The sequence below is a fragment of the Poecile atricapillus genome, chromosome Z, assembly GCF_030490865.1.
Source record: "Poecile atricapillus isolate bPoeAtr1 chromosome Z, bPoeAtr1.hap1, whole genome shotgun sequence".
NCBI classification, from domain to species: domain Eukaryota; kingdom Metazoa; phylum Chordata; class Aves; order Passeriformes; family Paridae; genus Poecile; species Poecile atricapillus.
The window spans coordinates 11,021,565-11,047,267 of NC_081289.1; the positions used below are offsets into that span (position 1 = coordinate 11,021,565).

The following is a 25,703-nucleotide window of genomic DNA, read 5'->3' on the forward strand; positions in this document are numbered from 1 at the left end:
CTGCAGGCACAGAAACTACGCTTCTTAAAGTTAACCATCTCAGGATGTTGTTCTGAGCGTATTTTGTCAACCTCCGCTTTGGATGAAAAGTACTTTTTTAGTCAAGGCAAGTTTCCCAGAAAGACAGGCCAATTGGTACACTCCATGGCTCTCATACATGAGGCACAGGACAGAACTAATAAAGGGGGAGCTCACAGGAGAAGTGAGCCACAGAATCACCTGCTGAACAGTCTATCTCGCTGCTGGGGCTCTAGGGAGGATCTGCAGGTTGGAGTGTGAGATTTTGGCCACCAAGGACAAGTATCAGAAGGCAACCTATGTGAGGGTGGTGAACACCTGCTGGGTGACAGTCAGGAAATTTCTTCGGACGAACTGCCACCCCTCTTTGTCATACCTTCTTCAGGTGTAGCATGCACCTGAGCCACCAGTTCTGGCCCCAGCACCCAGTGTAAACAATAATGCCCATGTACAACTCGATAAACTGAGACCACCGAGTGGTGTGAAGCCACTCCGCAAACGCCCTTGACACGGACAGCCTCGAAGCAAACAGGTGTCGCTTGGTTTTGTAGCCACAGCCCGAAGCCCAGCTGCTTTTGGTCCTTCCCGGCTGCGAGCAGAGCTCCTCGACCGCAGGACCCTTCTCTGCCCCGGCTCGGGCAGCTCCCCCAGCGACCGATGGGTTCGAGGAGCTGCCGGTCCCCTCGCGGCTGCAGTGTCCGGCCGGAGCGGTGCTGGACAGTGTCCGGCCGGGGCCGGAGCGGTGCTGGGCAGTGACCGGCCGGGCCCGGAGCGGTGCTGGGCAGTGTCCGGCCGGAGCGGTGCTGGGCAGTGTCCGGCCGGGGCCGGAGCGGTGCTGGGCAGTGTCCGGCCGGAGCGGTGCTGGGCAGTGTCCGGCCGGGGCCGGAGCCGGAGCGGTGCTGGCCAGTGTCCGGCCGGGGCCGGAGCGGTGCTGGGCAGTGTCCGGCCGGGGCCGGAGCGGTGCTGGGCAGTGTCCGGCCGGGGCCGGAGCGGTGCTGGGCAGTGTCCGGCCGGGGCCGGAGCGGTGCTGGGCAGTGTCCGGGGGGTCGCGGCAGGCAGCGGGGCCAGCACCATCGCTCCCCCCAGCGCCCCTTCCCGGCCAGGGCCGCGCTGGGGCCGGGCGGGGGTCGCCGCTCTCTCTGCTGCCCGCCGAGAGCCCTCGCCCCCCCGCCAGGGCCGTTCTCCGCCTTCTGCCGGCCGTGCCAGGCAGCCTCTCTCTCGGCCTTCACTACCGGGTCAGGCGAGGCGGGAGCGGCGAAGCAGCGCCCGCCTCGCTCCGGCTCCGGCACCGACACCCCTCCTCCTCCTCCCCGCGCCGCTGCCGTCCCCTCCCTCCCTCTGCCTCCCTCCCTCCTCCCTCCTCCCTCCTGCCAGTTTCTCTACAACTAGTGCATCCACGCGCAGGCAGGGTCCGGCCGCCGCGGCTGCCATGGATATCAGCTAAAGCCGGGAGGAGCGGGCACAGAGGCGCTCCCCGACCCAGCTCGCAGCCCGCGGGGCCGCCGGCCGGCACTGCCGCGGCCGCTGCCGCCCGCCCCGAGCCTGCCCGGAGAGCGCGGCTGCCCCGGGGAGTGGGGGCAGACAGGGAGGGGGGGAAGAAGCACGGACTGCAGGGAGGGAGTCGGGCAGAGCATCCCCACGGCAATGTCCAAGGGCTTGAAGAAGAAAAGCCACTGGACGAGCAGAGTCCACGAGATCGTGATCGTGAGGAACCCGGAGGGACAGCTGGGCTTCGAGCTGAAGGGGGGCGCCGAGAATGGGCAGTTCCCCTACCTGGGGGAAGTGAAGCCTGGCAAGGTGGCCTATGAGGGCGGCAGCAAGTTGGTGCCGGAGGAACTGCTGCTGGAGGTGAACGAGACCCCCGTGGCCGGGCTCACCATCAGGGATGTGCTGGCCGTGATCAAGCACTGCAAGGACCCCATCCGCCTCAAGTGCGTCAAGCAAGGTAAGGCGGGCACGGGCCCCCCTCTCTGCCCACCCCCTGGGGGCCGGGGCAGGTCTGGGGGAGCAACTTTGTTGCTGCAGTTTGACTTTCCCCCCTCCCCGGCGGAGCCGCCCCCTCCCCGGCGGCGGGGGGAGGATGCGAGCGGCGCTGCGCGGTACCCGCAGCCGGGCGAATTAAATGTGCGTCAGTGACAGCGCTTCGCCATGCCGGGGGGGGCGGCGGCGGCACCCCCTGCAGCCCCGGGCTCAGGGGGACGGGTCCCCGCCCGACCCGACCCGACCCGACCCACCGGCCCCGGTCCCCGCCGGCCTCCGGCTGCTGCCGCCGGCGCTGCCGGGGCTGGAGCGGCGGCCGGGGCCGGGCTTGCCCTTGGCTTCGCCTCGCTCCTGGAGCCTTGGCGTGGGAACAGGGGCTGCAGCCCCGCGCCGGGTCCCTGGTGGCGCCCAGGGTGGCTTTAGCATCTCTTAAGTGTCATTAGCGGAAAAGTCATTCATTTGATCCCTGGTGAAAAGGATCGCTAATCCCAGGGAACGGCGTGCTCAGAGCAAGTGAGAGGACAGGCAGAAAGAAACTTTTGGGAGAGAACGGTATACTCTTGCCTCGCCTCTGTTTCGCTTATTTATTTTGAAGTACTGTAATAGGTTAATGCGTTTCCAGGAAAGTCAGTAGAGAAGAGGCGCCACAGATGCTGTTTACATGTTTGTTTCTGTCCTCTTTAAACTATGCTGAGTTGAGTTCTCTGCAGCTGAACGCTTGCGAGGAGGTTTCTGTTAGCCCAGCAGCGTTTCTGGAGCACAGGAGCTGCTCTGGGAGCCGAGTCTGTAGGTGCTCCTTGGCGATGGGTGGTGCAGCGGCTGTAGGCGGATCACTAAAGTACGCATTCCAGCCGGGCAGCGAGCCCAGCCATTGAAAACTTGGGAATTTCTGCGGTGCGAAGTTTTTAGATACCATGCATCAGAGGCGCTTGTGCTCTGCAACTACAGCCATCAGCCTGTGCTCAGAGGACACAGAGGAGAATCTCTCTGACACTGGGTATAATTTGGCAATTTTACTTCCTCTTTGTAATTGACGGTTTATTGTTTAAAGTATAATTTGCGATACTTCTGAATGCTTGAAGAGTATGCTAATTATTAGTTTATCCAAACATGGCAGAACCAGCAGAAAGAATCTGATTTCCACTTAGGCCTTCAGAATATACTTTATTGTATATTCAGTTATCTCCATGAGGTCAAGCCTCTATGTACAGATATAATCTCTGAGTTTTTTTATTAGTCCTTATGGTTAAATTGTGCAATATGCTGTAGATCATATCTTGATAGTTGGGCTGTGCAGGGAGACACAATAGTTCATGTGATAAGTGAAGATCAAAAATGAGTATAGTGGATTCTGTCATGGCAGTGTAGTGTCATCTCTGGGCACCTGAATTCCAGGAAAGGTGCTCTGTACTGTCCTCTTTTTATTAATAATTTTAGTGTGAGTGGTCTTACTGTGAGTGGATTCAAAAAGAAGCAGCAGTTGAAGTGTCAAGAAGATAAGGGTAGATTGTCTGTAATCCAGTTGTTACTTTTTTCTTTTTTTTTTCAGAAATGCCGTAGATTCTTTACAATAAGGCTAATTTGAGGTTACTTTGAGTTGCTGTGTGAAACATATATCCTATCTCTTCACTGTTTTTCTAATATTTCTCTTGAAATCAAAGCAACCACCGGTGATTCATTAATGTGTGCACCCTTAATAAATTACCTGTCATACCTGAATTAGGGACATTAGTCAGGCTTTTAGTCTGGGAATTACTGCAAGCTTTTGCATGAGACATAAGGGATAGATTCTGAATTCTACCTAATTCTGTGTATCTGTACCTGTATCTATACCTCTCTGAGGAGTTTCAGTTCAGTATGTTAACTCACTACAGTTTTAATGCAAGTTCTCAAAGCACTGGCCACATGACTGTGTTTGGAAATGACAGTTCAGCACAGATTCTTGGACTGAGAAAGACTTCCTGGCTGGAATGATCTTTCATGTGTTCCAGCATCCTTTACGCCAAAGAGAGAGGCCTTCTGGATCCAACTCCCTATTTGAAGGAAAAAAAAAAAAAGAGGTCAATGGTTTGTGCATTTTACATTTTACTACCTGACTCCTCCTTCAAGTGTAAGGCAGCGTATCCCTGCGCCCCTCGGTGACAAAGCACAGCAGCCACGTTACAGCAATATTACTATTCCCTGACAGTGCTTTGCAGCATTGTGTAGGAGAGAAAGGGCTGGGCAATAAAATCTTTATATGTTTTTGTAACTTTTGTACTCCTTCTGATTATAAAGCACCTTTAGTGTGCTGGAACAAGGTTAATGACTCCATTATCATTGTTTCCGCATAATTTATCAATGCTATCTCTGTCAATTAGAATAGCATGACCTTGAATGCACCATGTGACTGTAGCTGCTTCTTCAGTGCTGCCTAGGAATGAAGTCAGAGAGAGAAATGTGGAGGTAGGACATGACTATTTATAATGTGATCTTTAAGAGACTGCAAGTATTTCTCTTGTTTGGAAGTTTTGACAATTCAGCAGTGAAAATTCATTTGTAGATGAAATCAGAGAATGGGTAATTCAAGAATTAGCTGTTTTGAAGCATAGAAAAGGTGCTTTCATGATTTTTCCTTATGTTTGATTAAACACCTCTCTCTCTGAAATAATTAAATACTTCATCATTTATCACATTACTAGATGAAATACTTCTTTTGAAAAGTTGGATAGAATATTGTTGTTATGTGTTAGCTAAACGTCTTGAGTTATAAAAACCCCAAACATATAATGTAGGAGTTGATGCATATTATGAAGAGGAGTAAACTTCATGAGAAACTGATTTGCAGTTCCATGATACGATTCAACATAAATTCTCCTAGGTATGGCACCTGATAAATAGGATTTTAATGCAGGGCATTGTGCCTGGGTTTGCATGGGAAGAAATGACTGTAAGAATTATTACTATTACTATTACTATTACTATTATTGTGTCTTATTTGTAAGAGTTCACAAAGAAATATTCCTTGGAGATTATTTCCTGTTTGGTTTTTTTTGTTAGTTTTTTTTTGCAAGCCACTTGTTGTGCTACTGTTGATCTCTGGAAACACATGGGATGGTCTTGGCCCAGATGAAGTCAAAGGCAAATCTGTCCTTGACATCAGATAAAGAAGGCAGGGTTTCCTCTGCAAACCCCATGCTTTTTTAAATATATACCCTTCAAATGAGAGAATCGTATACAGCAATTTCATTAGTTGGGTGTATTGCAAATGTACATTCTGACCTTCTGCTCTCTTGGGTGAGGATAACAGCCTTGTACTGTTTCTTAAAGAAATACTTCTGAATTTCAAATATGTTTGTTTTTACATGTGGAACAGTTTGGATTAAGTGCTGTCTTCTTCCCACACATGTACAGATGCGTAGTTGTAAAAGTAGCAGTGTGTTAAGGAAAGGCATCTTAATTTGGATAAGTAATCACATGGGGAAGAGTCATACGGGGAGCAGTGTTGCCTCCAGTTCCATTCTCTGTTCATCACTGCCGTCTCAGATCCACAGTAATTCCCACCAGTGGCTGACACAGGTCTGTGCTGTGCACACTCACTCCTTGAAGGGTAGCACAAACAGCCCAGTTGTATAAACCAGGATCTTTATTCTTTGTTATAAACTTCCACAGATGCCCTCAGCAGAATCCCAATGAGCAGTCTGAAAACATGAATTTCAGAACTCAGGAGCATTGCAACATATTTTGTCCTGGAGCTCTTTCCTGATGCATCTCTTTCTCAAGGAAAATGGTTTGGATGTATTAAGTAACCAGGTGATCTGACCAACTGAGCAATTTAATTTATTTTTAGAAGTATTTAGTGGCCTGACTATATTAAATATGAATAAAACAGACACTTTTTACGGACACTTTCTAATGGCTCATATCCTACTCTAAATAGTTAGACTTTAAGCATCAACCCCTTATTCTTTAGCTCCTTAAGCAAAAAAAGGCATTTAGTACACATAATGTAAAGAGGAACTAAAAAACGGTTTAATTTTTGCAGTCCAATAATTTTCTTAATAGTGAGTGCATGCTAGAATGTTTTGCTGACTATAGCTATACTTGGGCATATTTTCAAGTGCTTTCCCAGTCTGGAGAAGATTTGGACCCTCATTAGGATGGATACAAGGGCAGACTGGATCCTCCAATCCTATTCCTGGTGGCTGCCACTGTGGTTGCTGAGCAAAGACTAAAAGGACAGTGTGGTACTGTCCCAACACCCACTGATTCGTGGCTAAGGGGTTTAGTAGCCTTGTAGTGCTTTTTCTTAATGGGTTCATCCATAAGCTTTGCAATTAAGACCTGGTCTAAGTTTTAAAATTTCTTTAAAAGTCTATGACAAGCCTTTTGACAGAGAAATGCAGGAATGTTGTGATTTTCCAAAGTTTTGCCTGGATGTATAAACATATTAACTAGTTAAAATATTAATATTTTACTACAGACTTTTTCAAACACATATTTCTATGTATAGTTATGTTTTTAAATTTTTTTCTAGTTATTTAAGGTCATAAATAATTCTCTTCTACATTCATTAAGACACTCTGTGCATATAGTTAGTCTTTGGGTGATCTTTTATTCCTGGATATCACTATATACTATGTTCCAAGATGGGAATGTTGGATATGTTGGACATAGTTATCTTCACAAGAAGAACAGTATTTTGCAACAGAAGGCTGCATGATTTTCCAGAATAAAAAAAAAAAAAATAAATAAATCACAGGGGTCTTTGAAAAGCCAGACCCAAAGAACCCTGAAAACCTGTGTGGCTGTACATTTCTTTATGACTTTTGCATAGGTAGTATTTGAAAATAAACTGGGTTTCAGACCTTCTCCTTTTTCCTAATTTGTGCTCCTTAGGATTTTACTAACTCCTGAAATTAAATTCAGAGTTCTTTTTTTACCATTACTTTATGTTATTCTTATGCTTGTCCATCTTAATTTAAAGACCATTGAAGCTGACTTCTGACTCATGTAGCTTGTGATTTATTCTTCAGCTCCTCCAGAGAGCTTGTGATGTTTCATGTCAGGGACTCTGTTCACCGGCAGTAGAATTATATTCATCAGTCTTTTTCCTTCCCTGAGAATTACAAATGTGCCATTAAAGGATGGGGCTGTGACTTTGTTAGTGCATCATTTCCTTGAAGAAATTAAATAATTGAGAGTGCTCTGCTTAGTTCTGTTTAGTCACATAAGGTAAAGTTAATTTTACGGTAAGACTTGTCCATCTGCTGATGCTGTTGACATCAAAGGAAGGTACTGGTGTGAGGGGGTAGAATTGTGTCTCACTTCCTTTATGCATCCTATAACCTCACCCGCATTAATTCAACATTTCATGAAAAATATGGATTCTGAGCTTTTGCTTGCAGTGTTCTTGATCTTCTCCTTGCTCTTTATAGATGAGGAGCTCCTTTCATGGCATGAAAGATTCTATAAGTTATTCATCTACATATTTTGTATACAAGAAGTGGTGTATACATGGAAAAAGTACCCCTTCAAAAGGGATTTATGGGAGGAGCTGGTCAGAACTGTGATTTAGAAAGGGTGATGGAGAGGAAAGTGCTGCATTAGTTGTAGAAGCAGATGTTTTTTGTTCTTCTCTTCCTCATGGTGTTATAAACAAATAAAAAAAAAGTTTTTTTTAAAATTTATTTACTGGGGAGGATCAAAGGAAAGTTCCAAGAACATAGTGATATTCCTTGACTGTGTTAACATTCTGGAACTAATTTTTTTGCTTATGTACTTAGGTGTTTATAAGACTATACATAAAAATTTATACAATATTTGGGGTTTTTTTGAGACTGGTAGGAATTTTCATCTGTAGGTTGAAATTGTGTAAGAATTTTTATAGTACTGCTATACAAGTATTGATACAGTACTACTCTGTATTCTATATTTTTCATTCAAGTTTTGGTACAAATATATATATATATGATAGTTACAATGAACCTAGTCTCTGGTAGCCAAGCAATGTACAGAATGGCACAGGATTCTGCAGTAGGAAATAAAATAAACTTTAGAATAAGATTGAGTAGATGTCTATCCAGGTAGGTGCGGTCTAGATCAGAGTTGGAAGATAATGATTTCAGTGGCAAAGTGCCTGTCATTGGGTTTTGTTGCTGAATGCCATTGTAATTCTGGCCTTAACTGAATTTTCTATAACCACAGGGGCTGTGTGATCCCAACAGTATCTCTTCAGCACATCTAATTTGTTAAAAATCAGCTTTTCTTCAACCTCATAGAAATCTATCCAGTAAGAAGGTGTCATAGTTTTCTGGCCATTTATTTATCTTTGTAGCTGTAGGCTGAAACTACCCAATGAAAAGTGGAATTGTGGGCAGAAGCGAGAGAAAAGAAAGATACCTAAGGGCTTCAACAAAAATTATTTAGCATTCCTAAACTGGACAGAAATCCTCATTGGTAAATGATAATCTCACAAACAGTACTTGTGGTTTGAATGTTCCTTTAATGTTAACCTAAAATCTCTCATTTATTCAAACCTGCTATCCACAATTTGGAGACTTCACTAGAAGCTGAGCTGAAAAAAAGCTGTTGTGTGTATCTGCCATGTATTTATCCTTTTCACATTATTCTTGAACTCCTAGTCAGTACCTTCAGATTGCTAGAATCCAGAAGGCTTAATCAAAAGGTAGTTTGCTGTCAACACAGCAGTACCAGGTGTCTTCTCATTCATACATACATTATGATTAGTAATATATGAATAATACTGTTTTGCTCTGCTTATCAGCTTCAGATGTTTCTCCTGGGTGTCTTTGATGATTTCCACAGTGTATGAATTTGAGATGAAGGAAAGTAAGACAAGGAACAACATGGAGAAAGTAAAATTGTGTGAAAGTTCCAGGAAAAAAATTTAGAGATTATTAAAGTACATTACTGGTTTTAGAATTTACATGTTCTGTCATATTCAAGAGAGTATATGGCCCTGTACCTCCAGCACAGGAAAAATCAGCATAGGGAACATGTGTTTCCTAGGTCTGTCTTAGTTTCTCAAAACATGCTGAAATCATAGAATCATTTAGTTTGGAAAAGACCTTTAAGATCATAGACTCCAGCTGTTAACCCCACACTTTCAAGTCCACCATTAACCTGAAACTCTTAAGTGCCACACCTCCAGGGTTGGGTGGTTCAACCACTTCCCTGGGCAGCTTGTTCCAAGTGTTTGAAAATGCTTTCAGAGAAGAAATTTTTTCCTAATATCCAATCTAAACCTCGCCTGTGCAGCTTGAGGCCATTTCTTCTTGTCCTATTATTTGCAGCTTGTGAGAAAAGGCTGACCCCCACCCAGCTTCAATCTCCTTTCAGGCAGTTGTAGAGAGAAATAAGGTCTCCCCTGAGCCTCTTTTTCTCCAGGCTGAACATCCCTCCGCTCCCTCAGGGGCTCCTCATCAGACTTGTGCTTCAGACCCTTCCCTCCCTTGCCCTTCTCTGGACTCGCTCCAGCACCTCAGTGTCTGGTTTGTGGCCCAGAACCGAAAACACATCATTGATAAAGATATTAAGCAGGGCTGGCCCAAACCCTGAGCCCTGAGGAGCCCCACTGGTGGCTGCCCACTGGCAGGACTGAGCTCCATTCCCTGCTCTCTAGGCCCAGCCATCCACTCAGTTTTGTGTGCAGCAAACGGTGCACCAGTCCAAGCTGTGACCAGCTGGTTTCTCCAGAAGCATTCTGGTGTAAAATAGGCACAATTAACTCATTCCAAAGGAAAAAATAGCATTCCTGCTTCTTCAGATGAAAACAGAGTTCTTGTTAGCATGTCTGTGCTTCTGTCCCAAGTTCTGATGAAAGTATGGTGAAACAACGGGGCTGTCTGAGAAGAATATGTGCCTGGAGAAACACATACTTATGTAGGGTGACTGTCCTATGTGTGTGATGTTCCTACAAAAAAAGAGATTTACCAGGCAGTGTTTTGTTATGGACAGAACTGCATACTGGGTTCTTTGCTGCTGAGGCAGCACCTCAGCCTCCCTGGCTCTATTTCTGCATCCTTCTTCTCTGGCGCCAGCACAGTTGTGGAGTCACAACCATAAACACTAAGTAGTGGTAGTGCAGTACCATAAACACTAAGTCATTACTGTGCCTTTCTTTCCAGACCTCTAACCTTTGGAAGCAAGTGCAACAGTTCAGGTATTCAACATCATGTGAAAATGGAATTGAAATACCAAATGTGCATGTGTTTTACAGTTTTCCAACAAGACAAACTGGCTGTCTGCTGCCACGCACTCAGATGAAATAGCACTTTTCTAGGTACCTTTCTATTATAATATTTTTGTTACTTTCTTGAGCCATCCTTGGTTCAGATCAGTGTACTTTGTGGAGGCCCCCGTACATTTGTAAACCATGGAGCCCTATCTGCTATCAACATTCTTTCTTGCCCGCTCCAAGGCTTTTGTGCTACTGAAGCACCTTCCTGTGTCACTGGAATTCATCTTGAGCCTTTCAGGTAGTGCATCTTTCAGGTCTGGCATTAGCACCAACTAGTTTATTCTGCCAGTTAGATATATCTACCCTCTGTGCTTGAGTTCACTTCAGAAAGCATACAGAAACTTGTTTTGACACAGAATTCTGGTATTCCATGATTCCAGATCATGCCTGTTCTAATAGGAGAAAGCCTGGTATAACAATCTCCCATTGTGCCTGGTCTGGGAGATACGTGACATGGCCTTGACAACATATGGTAGTCTCTGTAGCCAGTGATGGCAGTCGTTTCATTGAATTATCCAGAATTATTAAATTGTTCTCAGAGTTCCCAGATTACTACACTGGGGGACAGGGTTTCTCTTTGACAGTCTGTGTCAGACACTGAGGATAGAATGGGGATCACTCACTCTCTGCAGAGTCATAGTGTGTTTGTTTTTAAAAACACTAAAGAAATACTGTGTCCTCATTATGCAGGAAAAAAAGAAACAAAATCCCTAGAAATAGACTTCATCATTGTGAGTAGTGTTCATAGATTCACTATACTTAGCAGAACAATGGAAAACAGTGGTAGAGTATAATGAGGAAAATTTTCTACACTATACTAGCAAGTACATTGTGTAGTTCTGTTAATGTAACAGTATTCCAGAGTGTAAATCCCTCCTGCAAACAGGTACAAATCGTCTCTTATTTCTTATCTATTTATTGCTATCTTTGTATCTCATGTTGTCCTTGCATTTCTCAAGATTAAATGTGCAAAATGATTTTTTAAATTGCACATTTTAGAGTTATTTTTGTAATATAAAATAAAAAAAAGTCTTCCAGATTTGTTCCCATCATGTCAGTAATGAATTAATCTGCATGTTTGTGATAAAATATTGCCATTTCATAAAACAACACCTAACCTGTCCTACAGAAGCTGAAAGGAAACAGAATTGGGGCATCGGTCTCATTCCAGGACATCCATTTCACATGTAAGTTCTTATAACACACACCATTTTTTTTCTACTTGAACTTCGACTGAAAAGTGATGAACAGTCCTATTTGAACCCCATATGAGTTGTACTGAATAGTTTCTATCATGTTACATTCTCACAGCTGATTCCTTAACTAGTATGAAATGGAGTGGCTGTGTTCATTTTTGTTATTCCCTTACCAAGTCCTTCTTTGTGCTAAATCTGCATTAATAATAAATGTCACATAAGCCTCTCACATGCTTCCAAAATGGTATGTTAGTATAAACAAGTATTAATCCCATTATATTTGAATTCTCTGTCCTTGGTTTGTTTTTTTTTTTTTTTAATAGGAGCAGCAATTTATATTTCAAAGTGTTGCAGAGTCCTGTTGCTAGCTTAAAAAACTAAAAGATCATGCAGGTGCTCCTATCATGGAATTGAAATCCTTGTGAAGTGGGAAAGGGAGCAGCTGCTGAACTCTTGTATCAGACTGATGGAGAAGCTGAACATTTCTGCAGATTAAACTATGGAGTGCTTTGCCTAGGTAAAGTGTAATTACCCCCCAGATTCACTGTTCAGCCTCTACACTACTCATTTTGAAAACTCTCCTTGAAGCTCAGCTCCACTGGGATGCCTGTTCTGCACTTGATGATGCTAGGTGGTTTGCTCTGACCCCTCTTCATTTGAGTATATATATAGTAATTATATAGTCATTATTTTTACTGGTATTTCTGATTTCTCTTTCCATGTGGGCTTGTTATATCTGCCTGTTGTCTCACGCATAAAATCTGAAAACTCTTGGTGAGAGAAACTGCTTTTTTGTTGTAGCAACTAGCATGGCAATTTCAAGTTGAGAGTCTCTTGTTTCTATGGCAATGTAAGGAAGTATTCACATTAAATTCAGAGTCTAACATAATGAATTTCTTGGAATTAGTTGCTGGAAATGTTCTGTATCTTTTTAACATAGGATCTGTAACTCAAATTGATCATCATTCAGTCTTGATGATAGAAGATTTACAGTGGATAAAAGTTCAGCAATATTTTTGGATTTAAGAGAATATAGTGGTTGTTACTAGTGTGGAGCTTCTATTACTGATAGCGCTGGTCTGTTGTCTCATATTTTTTCCATTACAGCTACTGCTAGTGAAGCCTATTCAAAAAATCTTTGTTATACTGTGTACAGAGAGTATGTTTCCTGAAGAATTTGGTTTTTCATTTTATCTACTTGATTACAGATGTGGAAGAACATTTCTCCCCTGTAAACGTCTAGAAGAATTACTGGAATTTCTGATAAGCTAGTAAAAAGAGCTTTTTCAACACTCACTCTATTTGGTCATTTGCCTGTAAAAATAGTATAAAAGATTGCAGGAAAATAATCCATCACAGTACTGGAGGTTTTGTTAAGAAAATAAAGTGAAATCAGATGTTGGGTTTGCTTAATTAAAATTAAAATTTGGTAATTGAAATATCAATTAAAAGTTCTTCTGGATTCATATTTATGTTAAACCTGTGACAGTTATGTACTAAAATAGTCCTCAGAACAGATGAACCCATAAAACTTAAATATGCCACTTTTAAATATGTGTGAAATATCGTATGGGTTTGTATACAGTTAATCTGACTTGCAGAAGTGTAGCAGCTGCTTTGCCTTGATAGGGATTTATGTCTGTGCCTGTGCTTTAAGGGTAGTGAAATTAATATTTCTTAGTGTAAAAGTCAGAAAAGCTGAAGGTTTCATTTTGGTTTTGGTTTTTTGCATATGTGAGAAAGCACTTCCTGCATGTGGCGAGAGCAGTTCCAGTTCTAGAAAAGTAGTAAATCCAAAAAGTATTGTTTTGGGGTCAATATTAAGAAGATTTCTGGTAAGTAGTAAGCACCAATTGCTGTAGGAACAGGTTGCATGAGCTGCAGAATTCCTCCCTCTGTATCTGCACTGCTGGCCAGCTAGTGAGGATGCTGCTGCTGGGAAAGAGATTTACTGGGACATTGAACCAGGAGTCTTCACTTGTATGCCTTTAGACACTAATATTGGCCTTGTTATTAGACTACCTGAATAGCTCCCAGATTCTTAAAATAATTTACAAAAAAACTTATTCAGAGTTCCCAGACAGGGAGTTGTTCTTGATATCTTCAGCTACCTCTGTGAATTTCAGTGTGAGAAGGGAAACTTCCCTCTTTGCTATCCTGACTTAGAGTTCTTAGAAACCATTGGGAAATTATTGAGTTTTACAATCATAATGATTTTTGTCCTCTGTGCTCTCTTTTTATGGTTTTGTTTGTTTTTTATTTTTTTAATTAAGTTTATTTCATTATTAAAGCCTGCCCTTCTTTTTAGGAAGAAAGGATCTTTCTAAATACATCTGGTTTGCCCATAGAACTGGTATTGTAGTTCTCCAATATAATTGCTTAGTTTATTCCTTTTATTCTCTAAAAAATTAACTCTTAGAACATGAACGTTGTTATTAGCCTATCAAGCCAACTGCAATAAGATCCCATGGTGACAGGTACTAAAAACTGGCAGTGAAAAACACTTGCTGGCCCAAAGGGTTTATACAGGCAAATTAGACACAGAGGATAGGTAGGAATTGACAGAACTGCACAGTGGTGAAATGGCTTGCCAAAAATCTCAGCTCGATCAATAACTGAGAGGAGAGCACTGCAATGTAATTTAAAAGTCTATGCAAGCAGTACTGCATCCAAGTAAAGGCACACAAACCACACAAAAACCCCTCTCCTGTTCAATGAGGGTTTCTATTGATTGCTCGAGTAAAACATTTTTGTAGGTATTTATTTTATATTTTACATGACAAATCTCTTGTAAAGCAGAAGCTTTTTTAATAACAAAGAAGCACAATCATGCAGAGGTATCTGCAGATGAGAGAGTGTGATGGAGTGTTTTCTCCTGATATGAAATGCATTTCAGAAATATATTGGAAGTGGTAAAGTGTAGGAAACCAAAGTTATATACATTTATTTATTTTAATAAGCTGTTTATGTTTGTTTGAACTGCTAATTGGACAAGTAGGTATGCCAGTCACACCATATGAGACATTTACTAAAATTCTTTTGGCCTGTTAAAGCCACTGTTTGACAAGTAACTAATTTAGTTTGGTGGGGTTTCTTTTAGGGTGTTTATTCCTCTACCCACTCCCTTTGTCTTTTTGTTTGAATACCTTTTAGAAAAAGGAGAAGTCCTATAAATGTCACCATAGGTAGAGTTTGGTTTGCTGAGTGAAACGTACAAAACACTAATTAAGATTCCTGTGGGAGCCTCTAACTTTTCACAGTGGTTGGGGATTTCACATTGGCTTCCCTGGGTGGTGGCTCCTTTCAGAGCCCTGGTGTTGCTACCTTTTGAGCCAAACTGGATGAGGTTATTGGCAGAATCTTTGATTTAGCCCAACTTGACATCCAATCAAATTAATAAGGAATTGTGGAGAAGTGAGTCTACCCTGATATTAAAAGAGACCTGGTAATCCCAGGCAGAGCTCTGTTGTTGCTGTGTCAGTTGTGGTTACACCAAAGATTTCCTTTGTGCCTCTGTGCTTCTGTCCCTCTGTGAAGAGCTGTTGGTGCCTCTTCCGCTTTCACCTCCTCTTTGGCATTGGTTTCCCATTTCTCACTGGAGAAACTTTTCTCCCACTCCCCTTGGAAAGGCTGGTGCAAAGGAATGTGTTGCCTGCCCTGCTGGAGTAGGTTTCACTGTCTAGAGGGTCTCTCTGTTCTCCTCCTTCAGTGCCAGGGGCAGCTGTGGAGTTAAAGCAGTGATCAGTGAGAGGTCAGGGTAGGATTTAGCTTTGCACAAGGCTGCTTAGGTCTTGCTGAATCCACCCTTTGTTTCCAGGAGAAAGGAGCAGCGTAACATTAAGATGGCATCTTGCTGAGGTTCTGCAATCCTTCTTTTAATCCCCTTCTATGTACCACAGTACTTCTAGATCCTTTAAACAGAGCTTGCACAAGCCAATGCAGCACATCCCTGTTTTTTAATTCTGTTGAAGCATTCATGTGTCCTTTTGACATCTGTGCAGTCCTGTTCGATCTGTGGCACCCATTATTATATAGATAGGACTTTGGTCCTGAGGTTGATCATGAGCATACTTGTTTGTTGTCTTGTTTGCATTATTAATTCATCAGGCTTTTACAGGTGCAGTCATTGGTAGGTCTGAGGACAGAGGAAACCCTGAAAAGCTGATGTCTCCAGCTGGTGAGTGAGGGCAGCTGGTTCACAGTGCATGGTGAAACTGCTCAACAATTTGCTGCAGAAAATGTGTAATGTTCTGTGTGGCCAGTATCACTAGGGAATAGGTGAGATGGGCTAGACTTTGGGTCAGGCACCAGTCTGTACTCCTGTAAAACAAAAGTCCAAGCAGTACTTGATGAAATAGCACTGGCATCATTACCCTGGACCAGGTGTCCTGAATTCAGCCTGAGATCAGGCTGTTGAGGCATACCAGGTGTCCTCATAGCAGAAGGTAAAAACACCTGTGTTTAAAGGGTGCTGGGTGATTCTGCACTGGTGAATACTCATTTTCTTTTTCTTATGCCTCTGTATGTGTCTCCCAGTGTCCTCAGAAAGATGGGATAGCTGAAGCTGCACAGAGTGCTGGGCCCAACCACATTCCAGAGTAGATGATGGAACAGTGCATTGCTGTCTTGGTGAGAGGGAACCTGAGCTTGCCCTCTGGGAATGTTGTGGGGCACCATAAAGATGATGCTAAAGACAGACTTGCAAGCAGGTCACCTGGATGGGCGCCAGTTTGAACTGTGGAGCAGGTCTGTACAATAATGTACAGACTATATGTGCAGGACTATACTTGGGTATAAATTCCTCAATAAATGTTTGAAATATTGCCTTCTTTTTCCTCCATTTTTTTAAAGCACAAAATGAAACCATATTTCAGTGCTTTATTATTTTTTTTTTAAGCAGAATCCTTGTTTTCTGTCTTTTTTAGCATAGTTTTATCTGTTTTACTCAAGAGCAAGTGCTTCCTGCTGCTTTGCCTGGCCATATGTTATGCACATTTTTAAGTGTCCTATCCACTCCATCACCAACTAGTTGCAGCTTTCCAGTTGCCTTTCTAGCAAGAGATGACCCCATCGCATCATGTTTATCTTCTAAGATCTGATGGATCACAGAACTAGTGTGTCATTGCTCTGAATCAAAACTTTATGCACATGTTTATTCAAGTTTTGCCTGAAAACAGTTTTAAGTGTCACTGTTGAGAAGCGATTTCTGATCAAATGCAGGAGGAGACAGGCCTCTGTAAGTCTATAGCCTTTTTAATTTTTCCCCTCTCTGGCTGGTAGCTACAGATAAATGCTGTCTCTAGAAAACATCTGTAGTTAAGGTGGGTGAACCTGAAGAGTATGATTTACACAGGAGATTTTCAGGAAGCGGAAAAAGTCCCTCACAAGATGTCACCCAGATTGGCAATTCAAGGATCTCTCTTTATAGTTTAGATTTTTTTACATGTATTTTTCTGTTACAAGGAGCATATCTGTTGAACTTATTATACTGTTGAACTGCTGTAATTATTTTGTAAATCAAATATTTAAATTTTATTATAATGTAGAAATGACTTTATGAAGATCAGATATTTTTTTCGGACTCTTTTTTTTTCACTTTATTACCCTAACCAGCACACTGCAAAGGCTTCAGCCTTTGTGTTCAGCCTTCGAACTGTATGTAAAATATAACTTCAATAGTAAATGGGACCTGTAGCAGAGTGGCTCCATTTTTAGCAACTAAAGGTATTTTACACATACGGGGTTTTGTATAAAACACAAAGAAATCCCTGCAGAGGAATTTTTTACAAGAGCGTATAGTGATAGGACAAGGAGTAAAAGTTTCAGACTGAAGGAAGGTAGGTTTAGATTAGAAATGAGGAAGAAATGACTTACTGTGAGGGTGGTGATGTGCTGGAGCAGGTTGTCCAGAGAAGCTGTGGGTGCTCCATCCCTAGAAGCATTCAAGGCCAGGTTGGGTGGGGCTCAGAGGAACCTGGGCTAGGCAAAGGTGTCCCTGCCTGGACAGGGCAGAGGATTGTAACAAGATGATCTTTGTTATGATTAACAGTATCATAAGTCATATAACATTAAAATTTGGCTTTGCGGGGCTAGAAACTGCAGTTTTCTCAGAGAATATAAATTGCAGGTGTTCCATAGCTTTCAGTGTGAGGTGCACATTTCTTGGAATATCGGAGCCAAATGGAGCTGCCCATGCTGAGCAGCCCAGCAAGTGGCTCAGCTGGAAGTGGCTCTCATCCCCCAAAATGCTTCTCAAGCCTGCTGGAGCCAGCTCCTGCTTCCCATGGGAGCAGCCTGTTTCCAGTGCCATCCTAGCACAAACAATAGCTTCTGACTGCTCCAGCCCAGGAGTGGTCATAACTGTTTCCACCTGGGTTTTTTCATTTGTCAGCTTTGAGGTCTTCCTTCGGCTCATTTTCCTTTGAAAAAGTTCGCCTGTTAACAATCAGCTGGGCCTCATGTTTGCTCGCAAAACACCTGCAACAACACATAATTTCTGCTTCACTTATGTCAAACGAGATCCAAGAATTACATGCCCATGCTGATTTATGCTATACTGTTTAGAATTACATTGGAAATGCATGAATTTCACGAGTCCTGCTGAGCTTTACTTTATTTTCACATGCCAATATCAACTACTCAGGGAAATTTCATATCAGTTTTATCAAGTTCACAGTACAACATGGAATATTTTGTATTTCTCTTATAGGAGATTTCCCAATCAACTGCTTTCAGATACTGCATTTCTGTATGTTGGGGCTGTGTTTTAAAGGTTTATAATTGAGTTTTGGTTACTAAAGCTGTCTGTAAGCAATGCCTGTAATTTGTTTCTGTCTTACAACTGTTTATGAAACCAGAAAATTTCTGATTGTCTTTGTTTTTCAGAGATGATTGTATTTTCTATAATTGTTTATTATACATACAAGGAATAATCTGGTCAGCAAAGAAAAGTGAGGGAAGGGGAAGAAAGGTAGGAGTGGTTTGCCTAAGAGGCTACAAAGATTTGTCAGTCTGTAGTGCTGATGCTATTGCCTGAGAATTTCCATCGTTTCAGATGACATATTCTTGCACAGGGCTCTTCAATTGTTGTTTTTTTAGAGGAAAAGAGCATCTAATTCAGAGCTGGAAAGTTTCACTGGGAACTGGAGATGTCCTTCCTTTGGAGTCCTGTCTGTGATGTGCAGGAAGGACTGTTCTACAGCTCAGCTTGGGAAGTGGAAGAGGCCTGGAGCAGATGCCCTGACTGACTACAAGAGTGGAAAAGGGAGAGAGATTGCTCTCCCCAGTGAGACAATTGTGTTTGTTGGAAATGATGGGAGACCAAGGGGGTTGTGCTTTTAGTTGTGCTTTGTGCATGGGGCAGAAGCCAGTGCCCTTGGCAGGCTTCTCCATGGTGCCTCATGAGCCAGAATCCCCATGCAGACATCAAGTGGAAGAGTTTCAGTGTAACAGATCATTAGAGCTGTTCGTTGTCCTTCACTGTACAACTCACATCAACAGAGGAAATGAATGCACTTGGTCTGAAAAAATTCTGTGTTCTTCCCAATTTTTATGAGTGTGTATAACAAGAACCTTTGGAAAAGCCGCATGTTAATGTGTAAGTGGTTAAGTTATTAAGGATTTGATTTAAACCAGCAGATTCAAGGATTTCTGATAAAACCAAAAATCTGTCTTTTTATCCAAATCTTGTTAAGCATGTTGTGTATGTAAAATATCCTCTTTTTGTGATTGTTTTCATGGACATGCTTTTTTCATTTTGTCAGTGGAAGAAGTTCAGTTTTTCTGTACTACATTAAAGCAGATCCAGAGCAACTAACTGATCCCGTCTGTTTGAATCCTTACTGGTGTGTTGGAGCATGTTCAGCATCAATCAGATAAACATTCTTCTCTATCACAGTCTTTGATCCTGTGATTTGATAGGAGTTCTGTGCATAATCTCACTGTGTTCCAAACATCTTGGCGCTCTTGTCTCTTTTCACACTTCCACCCTGTGTTTTAACTGTGCTTTATTATATGGCTCTGACACTAGAACACTCAATATACAGAACCATAGAAATAGTTTAGAAAAGACTGCCAAGATTGAGTCCAGCCCTTAACTGAGCACCTTGTCAAGCAGACCTCAGCTCTAAGTGCCACATCCAGTAGTTTCTTGAATACCTCTGAGGACGATGACCGTGAAGTATTGTGTTGCTATCATAGAATCACAGAATGGTTTGGGTTGGCAGCAACCCAGGAAAGTTCCAAGTCCTCTGCCCTGGGCAGGGACATGTTTCATGAGACCAGGTTGCTGAAATCCCCATTCAGCCTGGCCTTGAACTCTGGGGATGGAGCATCCACAACTGTTCTGAGTAACCTGTTCCAGTGTCTCCAGTCTTCATTTACCCTCACTGTAAAGAATTTATTCTTAATATCTAATATAAACCTACTCTCTTTTCTTCTGAAACCATTTCCCCTTGTCCTGTCACTGCATGTAGTCCTTTTCCTCCTCTCTTGTAGCCTTTTAGGTACTGAAGGATGCTCCAGGGTCTCTGGAGCCTTCTCATCTCCAGTCAGAGCAATCCCATCTCTCCCAGCTTGTCTTCATAAGGAGGTGCTCCAGACCTCTGATCACTCTGGCCCTTCTCTAGACTCACTCCAGCAGGTCCATGTCCTTCTCATTGGGGGCCCCAGAGCTGGACACAGCACTGCAGATGGGGTCTCACAAGAGTGGAGTAAAAGGCAGAATTACCTCCCTTGGCCTGTTTGTTGGTCATGCTCCTTTTGATGCCACTCAGAGTATAGTTGGCATGTTTAATGGCCTTGAGTGTGGCTTCTAAAGTATTCAGGAAGATGCTATCTTAAGGGGTAAACCAAAACTAACAAATAGACCAAATGAACAAATAAACAACCCCCCAAAACAACAAAACAAAAAACTCCAAACCCTAAGAATAAAAAGAGCAAACAGAAAGGAAATTAAAGTAAAAAACCAGATCATCCAGAAGATGCTTTGTAGACTCCAGAATTTAAAACCAGCGATAATCCATTTGAAGTGATGTGATGATTCAAAAAAGAAAGCATACAGCTTACAGCTGTTCTAGAGTGGGGCTATCTTTGCTGCAGTTCATCAGTCCCATGGCCAGGGGAAGGATACCAGGGTGCCACTGCTCGGGGTGTCAGAGCAAACTTGGCAGGGCCAGCAACTGCTGGGAAGGGGACAGCAGTGCTGGGGCCATCTCAGCCTTTAGTGGTGATGTTTGGGTGGATGGAGAGAAGATTGGAGGTAACTACAACCACTTCTTGCTATCCATGCCAGACCAGTGCATCTCTTTTTGAGGATTCCTGTAGTTAGTTATATGCAGCTGTGCATGTGAAGGATCTTATACTGAAGTCATGACAAAAGAACAGTTTATAGTATCAATGTCACTTGATACAGTGCTGAGATAAAATAATGCCATTATTATGGTTGTTACCTGTTTTAAAGTGGCAAATCTACTGGTAGTTTCAGTATTGTGAGACGTTTGAAATGTGCAGTGGTGTAGATTTTAAGATGCTTAAGTAGATTAAACAATGGGCAGGCACTCAAGAGATCTGGGCTCTGTCTGATTCTCTAGAGACCTTAAATAAATTTCTCAGTTTCTCTACCTTAGTTCCCCAATGATTACAAAATCACATAGATTATTAAACTAATAATAGGTCTGTTCCTCAGAAAGACTTCTGAGGGAACTCAATTAATGATTGTGATGCATTTGTCTGCAATAGCGGTAAGGGTAGCATACTAATCTGACTTACAGACATGTAATTGCTAATTATTCAATATTGACCTCATCCTTGAAAAGTAAACTCTGAAAGCTGAATCAGATATAGTGTACATATGATATAAGTTATAATTACTTTTTTCTTAATTTAAGGGTATGTTTTTTGTCCATTTTCTCTGCATATAATGCAGTGGCTCAAGATGCTTTCCATATCAGTTTTGAGAAAATTCTCTGATCAAGTCAGTCATGTTTTTTATTATGTCTTCCTATGTTTTATTTTTTATTTTAGCTGAACATATGGGCTTTTCTCTTTAGCTAAAAAGTAACTTTTCTGCTATTATTATTTTCCCAGAGGGTTAGTCTCTTTTTGCTGGAGATAGTTAATGTAGGATGTTCACAGAGTACATTACACTTCTCCTTTCATCATGATATCCTGTGTGCTAAAGGTTTTATTTAAGCATTTAAAGCAGTTTATGTAAAACTGACAGTTAAATGTTTGGACTGTGGGGCAGTTCCAGAGAGATTAAGTCTTACTTTCCAACAGAACTGTAGTAGTAGAAGTGTATATTTGTGAGTCTTACCATGAACACTTGCCAGATCTGACCAAAAATATCTCTGTTAGTTTGTTATTCTTCTTCTGCATTGTTATCATTCTATGATTTGTCTGTTTTATTTCTTCATATAAGGAATCTACATTCTGCATTATATTTCCTTTCTTTTCTAATGTTTTGTACTTTATTTTCATCCAGAATCATACTTGTGGTCATTCTCATGTTGGCTGTAGATGCACCATTGAAAGTGAAGAGAGTTACAAAAACCTCAGTCTCAGAGTCAATACTAAAGCTAACTGGGCTGAACCCTTTGTCTGTATTTGCTGGATTCTAATTGCCCAAATCCTACAGGCTGGTTGCAATATTTCAGTAAACTTTGGGAGTACTAGGTGCATAAAAAAATAAGTCAAGGAAAAGATAAGGCCACACTTGACAACCAAGTATTAAACTTGATTCCAAATGAAGGTGGCTTAGAAAAGAAAAAAAGTTGGAGTTATTCCTTTCATCTCTATTTGATATTAAAGAATTTATTTATTTATTTATTTATTTATTTTAACATACTGATTCCCATTTCCGAACTGTTTGGAATTTTTTAGGTAGCTTGTCAGGTATCCTACATACCAAGCCTGGGGCTGTTTATTGTTCTCAGATGTCAAGGAAGAGAGGGTATCATCGTCTTTTCTTTTTCCTCAAAATGATCTTACAAAACTGTGGTTAGTTTATTAGCATAGTCTTGAAAGGATGATTATTTTAAAAGAAGGTAGTTCATCTGCATAAACAAATAAAAGATGTAAACAGACTGAATTAGTTTCTTTTTATTTGAGATTTTTTTTTTGTAAAATTTGGGGACAAAATCTGCTGTCTGTTAAAACACTGTACATCCTGATTATATTTGCTGTGGACCTGCCCTGTGTGCCTGGAAGAAATGAAAACACAATATGCATCACTATGTTCCTTTTGTTTTAAGGTACCACAGACTGTCATTACTCCACTTATAGGGGCTGATGTCAACTTAGTTGACTGATGTCAACTAAGATAGATTATTCCTAAACTTACTTTTTAAATTACTATTTATCCACCATAAGTTAGTTTATATTCACTATATTGAGTAAAAAGGGCCAAAATGTCTGGCTTTGATGCATAGGAAACTATTATGCACCAGAACATTAAATTTAAGGCATTCCATATCCTTGCTTTATATTTCAGGTTTACTGTTTATCATAGTGTCCAGTGTGACAAGCTGTATGGGAAGGATTTGTTGTTCATTTTTATGGAGCTTGAAAAGCTGAGCTGTGGCTTGAAATGATCTTTGATTCTATCCCTCTATGCAATTACAAATATCTTAATATCTCAAATATTCAAACCATTCACATGTAAAGCAAGAACCAATAATTCAAGTTCTCATCATCTTTAGTTTTGTATAATCTGCTGCCCACAAAGCAATTGAGATGGATGGGATGAAGTCACATTGCTCTTCCTCAGCTGAAGCTCTTAACCAATACATAAATTGTAGATTTTTTTATGGTAAATTGTTGTGGCAAAACTGTATTCTGAAGGGATCTGTACTGCTCCCTAGCTGACCTAAGAACAAAAACTGCAAGTTAGGTGGCTGCATCACAGTGGCTGAAAAAGCAGTTCATTGTAGGTGAAACATTTGCTTAAGGCTGATATCATGATCTAGGAACAAAGCAGTAATGTGCACATTTTTTTTTTTTTTTCATTCTCAGCAAAATTCAAACTCTCTTTTCAGATTTGAGTTTTAAAAATCCTTCATCAGCTGTGATGCAGATAAATAGGCAGATTTTTCCAAACAGCTACGTAAGCCTTTTGAACAGTTTTGTATTTTAATTATAAATTTCTCATATGAGAATTCTCTTACATGTTTTAATATAAACCCTTAAGTTTAGTAGTAATAAGAAGTTACTACAGGTTAATTCATAGGGTAGTTAAAATTAGTATCAGGTTTACCTTGTGTGAAAGAGAAGTAATTTTATTAATAAATGAAAGAATTAAGTATGTGATAATTAGCACTTTTACCCAATCAAATTTATCAAAGGCCACTGGAAACTGAATTTTTCTTTTTATAATCCTTCCTGGGATTCACCTGGTAATTGGAAGTATTTTGGAAATTTTTAAAAATTGTTTTGATTATTTGTCTTTGAGTAGTTCTAGCTTTTATTGATTCTAGATTTATGGATGCTTGACTTTCTGGATAGTAAGCTTTGGTATCAAAGATCTAAATGCATTTGATCTAAAGCTGAGCTGGAATGGCTTTTCATAGCCTATCTCATTATTCTCAGCCCGTAATGGTTAATCATCATTAATCTCACTAGGAAATATGGATATGTAATGATTTTTGGAAAACCATATTACAATTTCAGGCAGCACACACCATTGAAAATCAAAGAAAAAATAGGTTTTGAAATAGAATATTCACTGTTGGGATACTAAAGCATGTAAGTCTACAGAAAAACATGTCAAGGCTGGGATTTCAGAAGGACACAAGGGAGCGGGAAATCACTGAGATAGAATAGCCCTCATGAAACTTCTCTAAGAGAGTAAAGTTGCAATACAGTCTTGGTTTCCTCGAATGATTTTATGATCTCAGGGACCCTGAGAGAGCTGTGTTGAGCATTGATGATCACTGGGGATTGAGGCCAAAGCTTGTCTGGTATTGACAATAAATGCAACTTGGCCTCAGCCAGTATCACAGCTGTCTTTTGTTCTCCAGGATTCCAGTGCAGGAACTAAAACTGGTAGGGTTATTAGTGAGACTGGCTTCTGCTGTCCTGTAGTGCATGATTTAGTTTAGTAATTTGTTTAAAAGAGCCATCTGATAATTTTAGCCATTGATTGCATTTGGTGCAGTAATATACAGTAATATACAGGTCTTTATTTCTGCAGAGTCCATTATTCAAGGGGAGGAATCATATCTTATTCCTTCATTGTATACACATAAAAAATGAGAATCATTATTTACAGAAAGGGAAAAGGAAGTAGCCATAGACCTTGAAGATAATAATTGATTATCATTTTAATTTATGTGGAAGAGACAAGTAACTGGATGATGCAAAGAGGAAATGAGAAATTGTGTTAGTTTGCCTTTTTTTTTTTCTACTGGCATTTCATACATTCTCAATAAAAAATTGAGTGATCATGGTGGAGTCACGTGTTTTAGCTCTTGGTAAAACACACTGATTTTTCCAGGATAAATAACACCTCAGAAGTGGTAACTTGGGAGGTGCCTGTAATGCCACATTTACAGAGCAGTGTGAATTCCTTCATACCAAGAATACAACAGCTCACCTCCTTCTGAGAAGGTCACCTGGTGGCTTTCATGGTGTGGATTCTGCTCTGTGGGAACTAGGAATGAAGTAGAAAAAACACTTTTTGGTAGGTCACTACCCAGAGATGCTTGTGTCAGATGTGGGCAGTGCCCAGGGCAGCAGCTCTGGGGAGCCCAGGGCTGCATGTGTTGAGTGCATGTGGAGAGAGTGGTGTCACTGAGCTGTGTCTGGTCTACCCTGCAGTAATTCTTCAACAGCTTTGGTAACGTGTACAGTCAGGGTGTTCTTTCCATCTCCTGCAGCCACTCATGCAGAATTTCTCTATCAGTTGCCATAAGAGTTCAAAGACTTCATGGATGTCTTGTAAAAGAGCAGATTACTGGTGTATATGTGATAGATTTGGGAGGTATCAGCGACAGCTGTCATGTAAATTTACTGCAATTTCCAATAATTTGCACTCCTTAGCAGCTGTAGGCTGCATTTCACCACCTGATACAGAAAGATAAGTTTGGGTTTTTGAAGAAATCTGTATTATATTTCTGGAATGACTAGGAATGGTCTGTGAAAGTGGAATATGTAAAAGATGTCCTTACAACCCAAAGATTAGTTTTGTGTTTCAGTATCTGCATACTTTTCTAGGAGTGCAAAAAAAAAAAAAAAGAAAAACAAAACCAAAACCAAAAAGTTTAAATTAG

At 41.3% G+C, this 25,703-nt stretch overlaps 1 protein-coding gene across 2 annotated transcripts in view; it reads left to right on the forward strand.

Moving 5' to 3' along the window:
* The first annotated feature begins 1,377 nt into the window (after nt 1-1,377).
* The window catches only part of LOC131572977 (membrane-associated guanylate kinase, WW and PDZ domain-containing protein 2), a 706,094-nt gene continuing 681,768 nt past the window's right edge, over nt 1,378-25,703 (forward strand). For both annotated transcript variants that reach the window (XM_058826448.1, XM_058826449.1), the window contains exon 1: nt 1,378-1,963. In XM_058826448.1, the coding sequence (XP_058682431.1) occupies nt 1,663-1,963 (301 nt within the window). In that variant the 5' untranslated portion in view covers nt 1,378-1,662. The remainder of the gene's footprint in view (nt 1,964-25,703) is intronic.